General features: G+C 36.5%; 1 protein-coding gene across 1 annotated transcript in view; it reads right to left on the bottom strand.

Annotated features, from left to right (window-relative positions):
• Positions 1-15614, bottom strand: part of LOC136264668 (mucin-3B-like) — a 145142-nt gene extending 129528 nt beyond the window's left edge. Inside the window, exons 1-10 of the mRNA XM_066059472.1 lie at positions 15554-15614; positions 15174-15497; positions 14953-15123; positions 13499-13819; positions 13117-13440; positions 8122-8763; positions 4082-4402; positions 3195-3518; positions 2789-3109; positions 2415-2735 (exon numbers count right to left, since the gene is read on the bottom strand). Coding sequence (XP_065915544.1) covers positions 2415-2735; positions 2789-3109; positions 3195-3518; positions 4082-4402; positions 8122-8763; positions 13117-13440; positions 13499-13819; positions 14953-15123; positions 15174-15497; positions 15554-15614 — 3130 coding nt within the window. The remainder of the gene's footprint in view (positions 1-2414; positions 2736-2788; positions 3110-3194; positions 3519-4081; positions 4403-8121; positions 8764-13116; positions 13441-13498; positions 13820-14952; positions 15124-15173; positions 15498-15553) is intronic.
• Between the last annotated feature and the right edge of the window lie 1533 nt (positions 15615-17147).

Below are 17147 nucleotides of genomic sequence, written 5' to 3'. Positions count from 1 at the left end.
TGTAAAGAGTTCAGCTGCAAGCAAATCACCTGTACAGAATTCAGCTACAAACAAATCACCCTGTAGAGAGATCAGCTAGAAGAAGTTACCTTGTAGATCGTTCAGCTACAAACAATTCACCCTGTAGAGAGAGCATCTAGAAGAAGTCACCTTGTAGAGCGTTCAGTTAAAAAGAAACCACCATGGAGATTTCTGTAATAAATATATGTATTATATATATATATATATATAATTTATACATTTACTGATAAAATATTTAAAGTACACTGTACATCTATTTCATCTTTTCTTCTTCCTGTGGTAAAGAAAAAAAGATAGGTTTAAAAAGTCCCAAAGCCGGCAATACAAATACAAAAAGAAATGAAATCTAATCCAAAACAGCCAAGCTGTAAAAAGAGTGTGCGGCCCTCACAAAGGCTATGGTGAAAAAAGATGTGAAATCCAAGGTGGTGGCCAAGAAATGGCTGTGATGGTAAGTTAATGGTAAAAAATTTAATAATGACAATTCAGGTGAATTTTGTGCCAAGACCAAGCGGCACAATAATTCACCTGAATTGTCATTATTAAAATTTTTACCATTAACCTACCATCACAGCCATTTCGTGGCCGCCACCTTGGATTTCACATCTTTTTTCACCATAGCCTTTTTGAAGGCCGCACACTTTTTTTACAGCTTGGCTGTTTTGGATTAGATCAAGACACACGGTAGTGTGTCGTGTGGCCAAGAAAGCCGGCGACCACACCGTGAGTATATTTACAGGAAAGCCGGTGACGGCTTTACATTTGCAAGAAATGGCTGCAATGATGTTAATGCTAAAAAATTTTAATAATGGCTGTGCGCATTGTTAAAATTTATTAGCATTAACATCATTGCAGCCATTTCTTGGCCGCCACCTTTGATTTCACTACTTTTTTCACCCAGGCTTTTTAAGGCCGCACCATTTTTTCACAGCTTAGCTGTTTTTGTGTGGATTATAATTACTGAGCACTTTCTTAAAACAAAATAGTTGGTTGAAGAGCAAAAACTGACCAACATTCAGGGCTTCTGTTTAGCAGTTCTGACTAAGCACTAGTAAGGCACAAAAACTTATGAAAACATGAAGTACTCAAAAGAAGTTCTTTTTTCATAAATCCGTTTATCTTTGTTAGTGTATGTACAATAAAGACTTAATTTAAGCACAAAGGTAATTATAGTGGTATGCATTTTTAGTATCTATAATACTTTCTCTAAAGAAAAAAGTTGGCCAGAGAGAAAACTAATTGTTGTACTAGATTATTTTGATTGTTAAGATCAATCGATAGGGGGCACCCCTAGTCCCTTACTGTATGCTACACCTACAGACTGTTCAATTATGATAATAGTCATCCCTGCTCTGAAATTGATTTTATCAAACAATTATCTTTCTAATGTAAGATGTAATTTTACTTCATTAGTTAAGATATTCACTTACTGTAGTAAAGCTACCATTAAAACTACTAACTCTGTGAGAAATCTACTCGCATACTTATTGATAATCCTCTGGAATTATGCTAACAATGTTCATGATTTTTCTATCCCATATTTAAGTTGACATTATGTACTTATTGTTCCAAAAATGTATATATATCATTCCCAATTTGTAAATTGCGCTAACCTTTTCTTGGCTTTTGCGGTAATGTATAATCTGTTGCTCTATTAGAGATAGTGATTGTTCTACTAGAGTATCTAGATCTCAACTATGGAAGTTGTATATTATGACATTATTTTATGGTCTTAAAAATTAATGCTACAAAACACCTGGATCTATTCCACTATTCCCAAACTACTTGGGCACATATTCCACACCCCTACTTACTGGTACCAGCATTAATTACATTGCAGTTGTATATAACACTAGCAGGCACTGTATATATGCTTCATATTTGTGCAATTTGTGAAAGGTAGCTATTCCACTAGATGTGACTGAATTTGGAAAATCATCCATATGGTCTAGTCTCGTGCCCAGACCATTAGGTAGGGTCTGGTGACAAAGTTGAAAAGTTTTGTGCCCTATGCCATTTTTTTTATTTTCTGAGCAACCTGATGCTCCTATTCAACTACAACATTATGTTATAGGCTAGAATGATGAAGATGGCCATGGATCAGTAATATGGTGGAGTGTGCAAAAGTCACCGGACCCTATCTAATGCAGTGGACAGGATCTGGGCACGAGACTAGTATAGTCACGCAAAAACAATTTTTATACTAATGCTATCAACAGCAGAAAATAATGCTATAATTATTTCTTGCAATTCAAGGTATTTATATGGTTTATTCCACCCATAAATGGGTAGAAAGTCAACAATAAATGCTCTATTTAGGAACTTAATATTTAAAGTGTCAATGCACCCATATGGGTAATTTTTTCTTCACAATTTCAGTCACATAAACTCACCAATGACATCCATTTCTATAAAGCCAGATGCTGTTGTTTCCAGTATCATCACATTACACTCATATGTACCCTCATCTCCCTCCATCAGGTACATAAACTGGAGACTACTAGTGTAATTGTTACCATTACCACTGGTTGGGCTGATGATCACTCTACTATCATTTCTAATAGTGTCTCCTCCAGGTCCCATCCAACTTATCATTACTGAACTCAACTCCACTCCACTAACTGTACTCACTGTACACTGGATATCTTGAGGACTACCTACCATAGCTCCTTGTATAGGACCAGATAGTGTTATACTGACGGTAGGAGTAGGAACTGTAGAAATGTTTACATATATAACAGAAATGCAAAAAAAAATCAGTCTATACCAGTGACATCCAATGTGACATTGACGGTATCTTTTAGAGGTGGATAGATGCTAATTACCACCTCACACTGGTATGTGCTACCATCATCAGATGCACTCAATGGAGAAATGGTATAAGTGTCAGTGTAGATGTCTAAGTTTAATATTGTAAAGTCTCTGCCAAACTTTTTGCTTTTCTGGAGCTTAGTGCCATCTCTACTCCAAACAAAATCAACACTACTGGTGATGCCTCTCACTGCCATCAATCTGCATTCCAGTGTTAAAGGTTGGCCAACTTTCTGAATATGATGTGCAACGAGGCTTAAATTATATGTTGTGGGTACTAAAATTACAAAGAATAACAAATGAAAGCATTCATTTACCGTTACTAGAATATATATTCTACATTCATAATTGCATTTACTCACCTGTTAGATTACCTATTTTTACAAAGTTTGAACCTGTTGTTTCCAGTATCATCACATCACAAGTGTATATACCCTCATCTCCCTCCATCAGGTAGGTAAACTCAAGAGTGCTGATGTAATTATTAACAAGTGAAGCAGTTGGACTGATAGTCACTCTACTATCATTTGTAATAGTGTCTCCTCCAGGTCCGATCCAACTTATCATTACTGAACTCAACTCCACTCCACTAACTGTACTCACTGTACAGTGTATCTCCTTAGGACTACCTACCACACCATCATCAATTGGACCAAATGGGACTATTGATACATCGAAGGTGGGAACTGCAAAAGAAGATTAAAGGTATAACTAACTTTAACAGTTGCTAATCAGTGAAGCAACACCCTGCAGCTGACATATTCAAAAAGTGCACACCCCAAGGGTGCAATGGTACACATATGAAAACATAACATGACTAATATAGTTTCATACAGTAGCTATACATACCACCCTTTCACTGCATCATGCTTTATACCACATAACTATTTTTTGATATTGCTACAAAGTGTACGTAATGACACTTAAATCTATATCAAGCATGTTGACTTCTATTCATTGTGCTATGATAAATCATGAAGCTGGTTGGTTTGTGTTTTATTCCTAAAGTATGTTAGCTTCATTTACTGTAAAATCAATTAAACAATCATGTAAATATTCATTATATTCATCACTTTTGGGAAAGGGCAACTGAGGAAATAATTGAGCAGGAATATTAAGGTACTGCACAAACCAGATTATATACTTTGCATTTATGGCACAATGCATTAAACAGTTGACAGCAACGCATATAAGTATTGCAGTTCATATTCTCACCAAGCATGTTAACTGTGTTGTAACTAAAACCTACCAGTAACATTCAGAGTGACATTGCCACTAGCTGAAATTGTTGAATTACTGTTGATCACTACCTCACACTGGTATGCTCTATTTTCATCAGTTGTGCTTAATTGTGAGATAGTATATCTAGTTGTATAAACTACCAAGTTGTCCATGCTGTAGTTAACAATGACTCCTTCAATTCTTTTCAGTTGTAAGCCATCATCACTACTCCACATAATATCCACTCTACTGGTGATACCTCTCACAGTAGTCACACTACACTCCAGTGTTAGTGACTGACCAACTATCTGAGTGTTGGAAGCAGTTACATTAACTCCTGTCATTGGAACTATAAAAAGATTGAGGTAAATTTTATAATAAGATTAATGGCACTATGTGAAAAACAGTTCTAACCAAATTTGTGAAAATGAATATTGTACATATTTATATTTGTGTACTTGAAAATGTGTAGCTTTCTCCTTAAAACAGTTTAATAAGGAAATTGAAATAAATAATTCTGTTGTGACAAATTGCTGGCAAATTTATAGCCAGTACTTCTTTCATTATTGTTTAGTTAGCTATAATTGACATGTGTAACTTCTTTATTGCAAATTAGGCCATATATTAGTTGCTACTCACATCAACTGATAACATCACTGTATGATTCAATGTTTGCTACAATATCGCAACAATTCCTAGACAACTCCTTTCTATGCAAAGTGAAGATGATAAGTGCATATGCTGCAAGAGCAGCAAGAAGTACAATGCTAGAAATGTTTCAAAAATGGCACTAAACTTTCCACATTGGTGGTTAGAAATAATTATAATGAAGGTGTATTCAGAGTATAATTGATGCCTTCAGTCAAACATACAGAAATTACAGTTACATATACTGTACTAGGTCATAAAGGTTTGCACTTATTGCATCTGCAAAAAAATATCACTCTAAAACCAGCGTTAGTTTTCCTTCATGACAGCTTGACAGTATCGGTTAGGCTTACACATGCCTCCTAAATGCTTTCAACAAATCACTATAGAATCAACTGAAATTTCCTCTGACTAATAACTAACTGACTGATGCCATTAGCCAATCACAACTAACTATAGTTAATGTTACGAGCTTGATTTCTTCACTGCTTGATGTCACGTAGGCCTGAGAAGTACCTTTTTGCCTACTGCTGCAGCAGCTACAATGCATGCATCATGGACTAACTTTTGTCCTTCACTATGTTCCATCCCATTTACTACTGCATAAATTTTGATTCATGGTAGCGTATCTATGGGTTTGGGTTTTTGTGCTGACTATCATATTTATACCCAGGAATTATCTGTAATGTCCGTATTGATTGGACTCATTGGAGTGATAGCAGAGATGCTTTTCACATCATTCTTTGTTTGTAACACTGTGGATAGCAAGTGAACACAGACGATGAAAATGAATTGACACGCTCACTTTACAATTCAGTAATTGTTTGCAGGGGCACTCATTCAGATGCAAAATTTTAAAACGCCTGGTACCATTCTTCCCTTACATGTAATATATGTGGGTTCACCAGTCATAAATGTGACTGTGTCTGGGAAAATCAGTCTTATTGCTAATTTAAAAGTATTGAGAAATTCCGGTTTTAAGTATTTGGTGTGTTGTGGCTTGCTAATAGTTAAGCTAAGTATACCAAATTTTTACACATTTTACACCAATTCCTTACCTTTCAGAACACTCACTGTACATGTAGCCAACAGTTAAGTTTCCTACCATTTTAGATAGTTTTTAACTGGAGGTTGACTGTATCAGGCAAGCCAGAGGGTGGAGAGGGCAAGAAGTTGTTTACTAAATGAAAGAGGAATGCATAGGGATAAATTAAGCCAAATTATGAGGCATTCAGGTACCAAAGAAAATTTACAGCACAAGTTTCTATTCAACACCACACCAAGGAGTTGTACAGTTACATACAGTCACCTCCAGGTTGGCCAGAGCTCCATTAAAGCCCCAGGCTACTTGTATGGCTTGCCAGTGGGCTTGAAAAAAGCAGCCAGCAAAAGCAAAACACTCAAGTTCTGTAGCTTTGTGAAAAATCAAACCTGCTATCATGGGCAGTTTTCCCAGATCCTGTCACAAATTGTGCTGCAGGAAAAGTTTACTTGGAATTTTAATTTCAAGTAGGGAACATAGAAATAACATGTAATAAACAAAGTAAGAAACCTATATGTGCAGCTATACTGCAGTGGACATTTAATCCCTACTTCAGTCATGGTCACTAACTATACATATACATGTATGACTGAAGTATAGGAATTAAATGTGTACTGTTATATATAGCTGAACATGTAAGCACCCTCCCTTATCTTATTACTTTTATTTCTATTATATGATTCGTATTTGAATTTATATATTTCTTGTACTTGCAGAGCCCAAACCTACAGTCTGGCCATTCTGGAATTGGCTGGACCACTTTGAATTTGTAAAAATATTGAGATACTCTAACAGAGCAGTCATTACATACATTTCAATAGAGAATTCAGTATAAAATATACACTGTTCTAATTACAATGCTTGGTCTAAGCCATTACATCTGTCTTAAACTTTAACTTTTTAAAAGTTCCAGTGAAATTAAATCATTTGGTACTATAGCACAAAATTACCAGGATATATCCTTGATGGTAGAGAAAACGTTAGAGGAAGAGACTTTGTAGCTATGTAAAATGGCCTCCAGATGCCACTTCACTATTTCCAATTTTTTTTTCTGGGGGAGCATTCCCTCAGGCTCCCCTTGCTTGGCATGTTAATGCATACTAAGCACATACAGCTGAGTATCATATATAATCACTGATTTTAACATCATATCAGATCAATAAAAGTAATATGCATGACTATGATCTCCATGCATTGCATGGCCTGACCACTCAAAATCTCTGGGCTCTGGCTCCAGAACTTTGCCTTACTAAACTATCTGGCTATACGTAACTGTAATAGCGAGTATCAAGTAGTAGATCATCATTAGTTGAGTTGTTCTACAAAATAAATTTGTCGAATTCTAGTGTAGAAGCTTATAATGTATTTTCTTGAATTAGCGTCTGTAAATTTTATACTGATGATAAAACAGTTTGGCTGTAAAAAAGGTTGCGTCCATGAAAGTAACAAACAAGATCGAAAAATTGACTAGTGTCATAGTATCATGAGCGCTCACAAAGGGGTGGAGGGTAGGGGGGGTGGGATGGACAACAGACAGACTTCAAAAAAAACAAGAATGAAGTCCAGGCACAAAGGTGCATGGCTGTGCTGGCTCCTTAGTGGCTGATATGCAACAGAATCAACACAGCTAACATGTGGCCAACATTAACAAGCCATCCACAAGTGTGCTACTGGTTCTCATAAAGACGGTCCTTACCAAGGCCATAATTGCCATTAAAGCTTGTCACACCACCCTAAATTGGGGCTTGTAATTGTAAAACTAACTTAATGCTGTTTCAGTAATAGTAAGTCTTAAAACAAGTAGTGGCAGTGTAGCTACCCACTGATGGAACCAGTTTGGTTTTGTCAGATGATCAGTTTTACAAAACCTGGTCACAAGTGTAGTTAGTTACATTAACAGTAATCCTTAACCACTAATCTCAGCTCTTTCAGTTACCAGTTATATATATTTACTTTCGGGTATATGTCCTTTTCATATCCAAATACTTTTTGCAGTAGAATTTCACCAAATGCAGTGAATGACATACAGCAAAAGAAAAGATAGCAAATTTTATAGAGCATGATTCTAAAAATATTTGTGCACAAACAAAGTACAGTTGGGTATGAGCACTTGTGTGCTAGTTCACTCACAAAGGTATAATAATGCAATGTATTTGTACTACTGTACCTGCACTATATTACATTAATATACATGTTGGACAGAATTCAATCAAAGCCTTAGACTGCCTATATGGCTTACCATAGAGTCTATTCATGAACAGTAATGTCTCTTGTCACTGGCAATATGATACATTTTGAACCACATGTTTTGTACTACATTTTACTAGCTTGTATTTAAGGTGAATGCATGTATTAGCTTTATTTAATATGTAGCTTACTTATAAGCATGTCTATCTCAACAGTTGTTGATCCATTAGTTTCCAATATCATCACACTACACTCATATGTACCCTCATCTCCCTCCATCAGGTACATAAACTGGAGACTACTAGTGTAATTGTTACCACTACCACTGGTTGGGCTGATGGTCACTCTACTATCATTTGTAATAGTGTCTCCTCCAGGTCCCATCCAACTTATCATTACTGAACTCAACTCCGCTCCACTAACTGTACTCACTGTACACTGGATATCTTGAGGACTACCTACCATAGCTCCTTGTATAGGACCATATGGTGTTATACTGACTGTAGGAGTAGGAACTGTAACATCCAGTGTGACACTATCAGTAGCCATAACTGGTGGACTAGTGTTGATCACTACCTCACATTGGTATGCTCTACCGTCATCAGTTGTGCTCAATAATGGGATGGTATAAGAAGATAAATACATTGGATAATTATCACTTGAAAAGTTTGAGTCAACCCCAGTAATAGTTTCAAGTATTTCATCTTTTCTACTCCACAAAATATCCACTCTACTGGTGATACCTCTCACGGTAGTCACACTACACTCCAGTGTTAGTGACTGACCAACTATCTGAGTGTTTGGATTAGGTATAGTTAAACTGGGATTAGATACTATTCAATGGAGAGAGAAAGATAATATAAATGTTACAGACCAACACTGCAGATAAATTTACCATAACATTGTAAAATTAATGTAATTTTGTATTACAATTAAGAAATCTGAAAGGCTAGAAAATATCACACACACAGACATTCAACAAAATAATGAACTGATGGTGAACAAAGAAGTAGAAGCAGCATGTATATAGTAAATTAGGATCACCAAATATATGATATATTCATAATCAGTCACTCCCGATGATCAGTTGAAGATCAGTAATTGTACAATATACAGTAGTATATTGCATATGATACACAAAAAAATCTAATAATACTGTATTTTTTTGTCCTTGTGTATTAACTTTTATTATACTGTAACTACTCATGTGCTACAACAATACCACTAGCAAAATTAGAAAAAAATTATTAGGGATAATAGAAATAAAAGCAAGAGGTCATCTACACTGGGTAAGTAGAATTCTAGGAAAATGGGAGAAGGACGGGAATGAAAAGTGGAAAAAGGAATTACCAATAAAAAATGCCTGATAAAGGTCATCATGCCAATATAAAGGTTGGACTTTACAGCACAAGACTGTATAGCCATATTTATAGGCACAAAATATTTGGGGTTGAGCAATATTACCTAATTAAAAATTTCTCATGGATTTTCCAACACACCCAAAATGTATTAGACTATAATTATGTGACCAAATTTTTGAAAATGGTCGATCTACGCACGCATCAGTGAAGTTCACTTTTCACCATGAATGGATAGCCACACCAATACTCTACACATTTACACCACAGCCATCCATGCCTCTGGTTTGATTAGGCTGCTTTTTGCAAGTGGATTTCTAGAGATGTGTGCCAGCCACTGGGAACAATCTGGCACCTTTTATTGCCACTGGCCAGCTGAAACACGAGACTAGAGACATGAACAGCCTTGAATAGTTGTCCAGATGTATTCTACATGCATTTCTCTAATTTTCAGTGGCACAGGTAGTCTTGAGAGCCCAATATTAAGGCTGGAGGCACCATATGACCTTCTCGGCCATTTTCTGTTCGTATATCAATTACCCACCCACTACCACCCATGGTGACATGTTTGTGTTACAGATACTGTCATGAAAAAAGGTGCATGCTTATATCAAGAGTTAATAATATACAATATTACTACTTTATTATGAACTCTAGCTTATATCAATAGCTAGCTTGCTATGGATTGAAATGAAATAAACACTATGGTTGACTGCATTCATGGTGAAAATTTCAAACTCATAGCTTTCATCCTTCTTGGATTGAAATGTTTAAAATTGCATATCTCACAATCTGTCGATGTGCGTAGATTAATAGTTTCCAAAATTAGGTCACCTATAGAATTCTAAATATTTCAATGATAAAATATTTGCTTTTAATCCCCAAAACCTCAAAAAATCAGCAAACGTTTTTTTCCCTCAAAATATTTAGACTATATGGTACTTCTTTGTAACATTGTTGGATTCTTCCACTAAAACAATTGAAACATTCTAATAGGGCAGTCACCTGCAGTTAAAATACTCTAATAGAGCAGTCAAGAATGTTTTGTTAATTGTAGCTACCCGGAATTGAAAGCCTAAGTCACCACCACTGAAAACTATTTACTCCTTAATAATCAGAACTGGTAGTGCCTGCATACTCAGAAGTGGGAAGTTGTACCTACAACCTCAGGATAAAGGTCACATGATGGAAACATCATGGGATATGTAACAGCTGCAGTATGTGTCAAGCTAAAAGGCTTCAGTAAGAAGACTATAAGGACAATATAAACAGTCATGGGGGAGCCACTTCAGCCTGATAAGCAACTGCTGAATATCCCACCATACAAGCTCTTATCTGGAAGCAACAGAAGCAGTTTACAAACCTTGTAATAGAAACAAAATGTTTTTGGCTCAGTGAGTAGCTAATTTTCAGTGTTGATGAGTTATCTAGTCTATATACTTAATCCATGCCAGCTATAGTCCATCAATTCACAGGCTTTCAATGCATATCCCTGGTGAGATGGTTAACGAGACATTCTTGATGGCTTATTATAGCAGGTGATTGCTCTATTAGAGTATTTTGAATGCTTTAGTGAAAGGATTCAACAATGCTACAAAGAAGCATTGTGCTGCAAAAATCTAACTTGTATATTGATGTGATAACCTTTATCAGGCATTTTCAGTTGGTCATTCCTGTTCCTGATTTCCATTCCCATCCCTTTCCCGTTTTCCTAGAATTCTACTTACCCATCTACACCTGCAACTGTGCTAGTTCACATTTAATTCCTACTTCAGTCATATACAGACTTTGTATATCCATGAATGAAGTAGGGATTAAATTCCACTAGTATAGCTGCAGGTGTAGATGACCTCCCTTTATATCCTTGCTTTTTATTTCTATGATCCCTACTCAAAAATAAAATTTCTAATTTTTCCTTATATTTGTTTGTTTACTTTTTTTTAAACAATCACCACGCATACCCCATCAAAGGAAATAATGGCACCAGTCAGACATTACCATCAGATCCAATACCAATGGATCTATGCAATAACCAATAATTGTTATGTTTGCTTGTTCATGACTGTGGCTGAATAAAGTTGTAATATAGTGCTTGTATATATACTTGAAATTGACAAGGAGAAAACACTCTGACCACCTGGCAGACTCCCGTAAGCATTCAAGCATTAATCGGATGACTGCAGGTTCGAGGCTGCCCAGGTCCAGTCATGGATTTTTTTCTCCTTTCTCCACCTTTTCAAACACACTTTATGTAACAACTCTAAACAGGCTGTAGGACCAGGTGTCCTACAGACCTTCAGCACTTGTGCTGTAAAGCCTTAATAATAAAAAAAGTATCTAAACTGTATTATAACAAAGAAAATTCCTGATATACACGATTGTACTTTTTATTTTGCAATGACTGTTATTTAGAGTATATCAATTTTTTTATGCAAATGCAATCAGCGGAAGTTATAACAAAGCAAATCCTGCACCTTTTTATGCTAGGATATGGCTTACAGCCTGTTGTCACAAGTTTTGCTAGCATAGCACTTATTATGTTGATTATGATGATGACGATTGGCATGAGACACAGCATATTTCATACACAAATACTGACTGTATTTATTCCGTCTATGTTTTGTTGTTGGAACCAATAGTCCACAAATTCTACCTCGGTTCAAACAAAAATAGACCACAGCACTCAATAGTGAATAACATTAGCGTCATTTGTAGATTTGAGGTTCGTTTTGTCTCGTTATAGGGAGTTTTTTAAAATAGTTGTTCCAATATTGAATAAAGATGGGGTTAGAATATGTAGTATTGGAACACTATTTTTGCTGTGAGAGGGGATGGAATACTATAAAAGTTACAACGGTATTGTATGGCAGAGTTTGTTTGATTACTTTTGAACTACTCTAATAAGCACACATTTTTTTTTCTAATAGAACATACATGATTTCCATTGGCAAATCTATGAAATCATAAACTTTCACTATTGAGTAGATTTGAACTTGAGTTTTCATTTATACAAGATTGAGTTGATCAGCTGGTAAATGAAGTTCAATAGTGAATAGTTTGGGAGTTAAGTTTGGAGGTCCCTGGATCAAGCCCTGGACAACTTTTTTCAACATTTTATTCTTGGTGACAGTTCAATTAGAATATTTTGACCCCACAATTTTACACTAGGTTGATGTTTTTCTTGTAACTCTACAGCTTTCAAAGCAATTTCTTTTTAACCACAAAATTTTTGAGCTATGATGGTTAATCTACATGTATACCGATTTTAAAGTTATTCCCAATAGCGATTTACTGTATAGGCATGACAAAATATTTACCTTTTAAATGCAGATAGTTGTACATAGCACTATGGCTATGTATTAGATTTGCATCAAACTTGGTATGTGATTATGCCACAATAATATGTTTTTAAAGTACACCAAAGTTCAAGAAAATTGAGTTTGGCATTTGCTTTTTATAATGGTTTGTATAAAGTGTGTGAAAAGAGTAGTCTAGGCCCCACTGAGCCCCCTAAATGAAAGAAAAACAAAGGGCTCATGTTTCACGATTGCACTTGGTCTTGCTAAAATTTGATATGTGAGCTGCTGAAGGTGGAAGGCAATTGCAGTATAAAATATTCCAATTCTAGAAGGAAACATGGAGTTACATATGCAAGAATATAGCATTTTCTTTCTCCCTGACAATATGCTCACAGTGTGACATGTTGGCTTTCTTGGCCACACAACACACTACCATGTGTCATGATCATTAACATGAGTATTGATTTATTGTTTCATCACTTTTTATATCTTGGATCCCTGCCAATTCGAAATATTATACATTGCTTACCAGTTAGATTATTAATCATCATTGAACTTGATCCATTAGTTTCCAGTATCATCACATTACACTCATATGTACCCTCATCTCCCTCCATCAGGTACATAAACTGGAGACTACTAGTGTAATTGTTATCACTACCACTTGTTGGGCTGATGGTCACTCTACTATCATTTGTAATATTATCTCCTCCAGGTCCCATCCAACTTATCATTACTGAACTGAACTCCACTCCACTAACTGTACTCACTGTACACTGGATATCTTGAGGACTACCTACCATAGCTCCTTGTATAAGACCAGATGGTGTTATTCTGACTGTAGGAGTAGGAACTACAAAAATAAATTACATATTCAAATACTTGACAAGGCTATATACATACAACCTTACCAGTTATATCAAGTGTGACACTGCCACGAGCTAACACAGGAGGATCAGTGTTGATTACCACTGTACATTGGTATACCCTATCTGAATCATTGGTGCTTAAAATTTGAGTAGAATATGAGGATTTGTATATGACTGAATCGCTCAATATTGAGCTGATAACGACCCCGTCAAATTTCATAAGTTCTACACTATCACTACTCCACACAATATCCACTCTACTGGTGATACCTTTCATGGTAGTCACACTGCATTCTAGGGTTAGTGGTTGACCAACTAGCTGAGTGTCTGGAGCAGTGATGTTGATACCAGTTACATTCAGAACTACAAATGTAATATAAATATTATACAGTATGTAGAAAGAAAGAAAGTATTTCAACAAACAATTGTAAGGCATGGCACCTACCAGGGGCATAGGGAGGGGTGGTTCAGGAACCCCCCTGTAAAAGTTAGATTTCTGAGTTTACAGCAGGACCCTAACACCCCATTTAGTGTGGCAGGACAAAATGAGTAATATAGTGCATGGCACAGTACAACAGTTGATAAAGCTTGATTTATCTCTCAGGGAAGGATTTACAATAGTAACATGAGCCCTCTTTAAAATTTGTTTAAAAGATTGATATACTCTAATAGAGCAGTCATGTACACTCTAATAGAACATACATGTAAATATCCATATCCATGTTCAAGCATAATAGGCTAGCAAAAGCATCAAGCATTATGTCAGCATAATAGGATGATTTTCAAGAATTTTAATTAAAACGTGCAATGCGTGACCCTAGAATACTGCACAACATGAACACACTGCACATTATTACTGCATTTCATATCAAAAACCTTGCAGTGTTATTATTATTACTATTTCTTGACTGATTTTTCACACTTTATGGAAATGAGATCGAGATACTCTAATACAGCAGTCAGGAAATGCAGATATAATCTAATAAAACAGTCAGCTCTCGAGCATAATCTTGATTTTGAGAACATAATTTTGAGCATAATAGGCTGGATTTTTGAGCACCTCTCAAAAGCATAATAGGCAATTTTCAAAACATAATTGGCACAAGCCTAAACTTCAGTAAGTTACCACTCGTGTTATGCAAGCTAATTCATGCTATGCATCATTGTAGTTATGTTTTGATTGTAAGTCATTCCATTTGTATCAGTTGATTCATGGTTCTTACACTAGTGAGATAACTATCACTTACAGATTACTATATGTGTCTCTGTGTCTTATACTGTCTGTTTCCACTAGGTAGCTTTATCTAGTTCTATCAGGGGCACTTATATTAATGTACTTTTTTTGCATAAAATATAGCAATTTGCTGAGTTTTGATTCATTAAAATATTGAAAATCTCTCAGTAGCTGAGGGCTGTGCCCCCAGATCCCTGCTTCTGATAACTCAATACTGCTGTTGGAACCCCCTTCAAAAAATCCTGGCTACTCCCCTGCCTACCTTGACAATATGACACATTGATACAGTATCCATATGACAACACTGTTTCACTTGGACAGAAACATCCATCAACACAGCCACTACTGCACTCTGCATTGTCATAGTTGTCACAAGTTTGAGGACACACAGGACCACATTGTTGGTATACCATTCCTGATGGACAGGTGATAGCTAAATAAAGAATTAAGTAATGGAACAGGTTAGAGAATAGTATTACTTACGACAAAAGAAATTCCTCCATTTAGAAATAACTACTCCATTTGAAGCACATACTGCAGCATAACTAGATAAACTGTTACAATAACAAGTTTCTCTGTCTTCTTCACTGCACAAACAGTAGTCTAGCTCACAGCCCTCAATGAAATCACTGGGATCTACCACACTATTACACACATTGAATACACTGTTCATTAGTTCATTACATCGTGATTGTGCTGCTGTTGTAACACTTGCTGGACAAGGTGGTGGAGGTTGTGGTACTCCACAATCCTCTGATGTTTTAGCATACAACCAGCTACTACCAAAATCATTTACAGAAGTTGTCACTGAACCATTGGGAAACATAAAATCATCACTAGCATCATTATTATAGTTCCCACACAGTCCACACAATTGTCCCTGCCAACTACTAGATACAGTAATCCTAACATGACCTGATCCATCCCAACGTAATGCCAATGGGTATCCAATTGTAAGTACTACATGTGGTCGTCCACCTGCCCATGCTACCTCTATTCCATTGGAACGATGTACCACTCTGTCTCCTTTGTTTATCAGTAATTCACCATTAATTGTGATTATTTTATCTCTACCAGTTTAGAGAACAACTTCTAGTCCTTGGTTTGGAACAATCACTTTCACTAAACAGGGCCGGAGGAGGGAAAATTGAGTTGGTCAAGCCATTAACTATAATGTTGAAATTGCTACTACATGTCAATGAGAGAGGAGCTGTTGCACAGTGTGCAAAGTGCGAAGCACGAGCATTCTATGGGGGTCTGGGGGCATGCCCCCACAGGAAATTTTTGAAACTTAGACACTCAGATATACAATTTTAGTGATATTTCACTGCTAGCTAGCTATATAAATATGCTCAACCCTATCTGTTGTTCTTCAGACTTTCTATACTATGTATAATTGTAGACCTGACATACAGGGGACACAGCATGAAACTTGCTGTATGGTTCATTTAGTTATAGTTAGAAATTAGAAGTTCAAGGGGGGTCTGGGGGTGCAACCCCCAGGAGCTGCAGAATTTTTGCAATTTAAAGGCTTGAAAATGCCTTAAAATTTAAAATTGATGCTAAATTTTAAAGTAAAACTAACTAGCAACTTGCAACTTTCCCGCCAAATTTCACAGGGAACCCATGCAGCATGGCCCCCTTTTGCTGGGATATAATTACTATACAGTGAATTCACACAGCTACAATAAAAAGCTACATAGCTACAAAAATACAGTATACTACTATACTGGTTTGTATGAAGTGAACGGATCATCACGTAAATATACTGGTGGACAGTCACGAGACCAATCAGTATTCGAAAATGGTGCGATGTGGGTGAGACTGTGAGTTTGCTCAGTATCTCGACAGGACGAGTGGGTAGTTGAAGAGGAGTGATTTCTATTCAACATCTCATCCAGATGGCCACCATGTAATGTATGGGTGTACAGCTTCTTGCCGCGGAATGAGTCATCTGGTTTGTCACTGCCAGCTCTTCGCCCAGTAAAAGAAGCCAAGAGAGACAAGCCAAGGAATGCTAATGATTATTTTATGAAAATTGAATTGTGAGATAAGTGTGCTGGTTTAGAATCAAAGAAGGCACCTGCCTTACACGTGATAAATGCCAACTGTCAGCACACGTGATACTGTACGTAGAACCCACAATCATTTCTGTACAGAGCGTTACGAATGCTATGCTGTACTGTAAGGTAATTGGAAGTACTGTACTATACGCGTAGTTCTGTGCTTTAGTTAGGCTGAGAAACTAGGTAACTACTTGTGTCATGTATTTTCAATAACATCTGTAAAATGTACGTAGCTACATGTAGATGTGATCGTCCAAAGGTTGCATGAGAGTAATGTAGTTCGAGCTGGTCAGCTAGTTGGTTCAACTCCAGATTATTGGTTCGGCTCAGGCCTGACCAACCGGACCGTCTCCTCCGGCCTTGTTCCATACAGATCTCTTGCAATCATAGA

The sequence above is a fragment of the Dysidea avara genome, chromosome 1 (genome assembly GCF_963678975.1).
Source record: "Dysidea avara chromosome 1, odDysAvar1.4, whole genome shotgun sequence".
In the NCBI taxonomy this organism is placed as follows: domain Eukaryota; kingdom Metazoa; phylum Porifera; class Demospongiae; order Dictyoceratida; family Dysideidae; genus Dysidea; species Dysidea avara.
The sequence above is the reverse complement of the archived record's forward strand: the minus strand, read 5'-3'. Positions and strand labels throughout refer to the sequence as shown.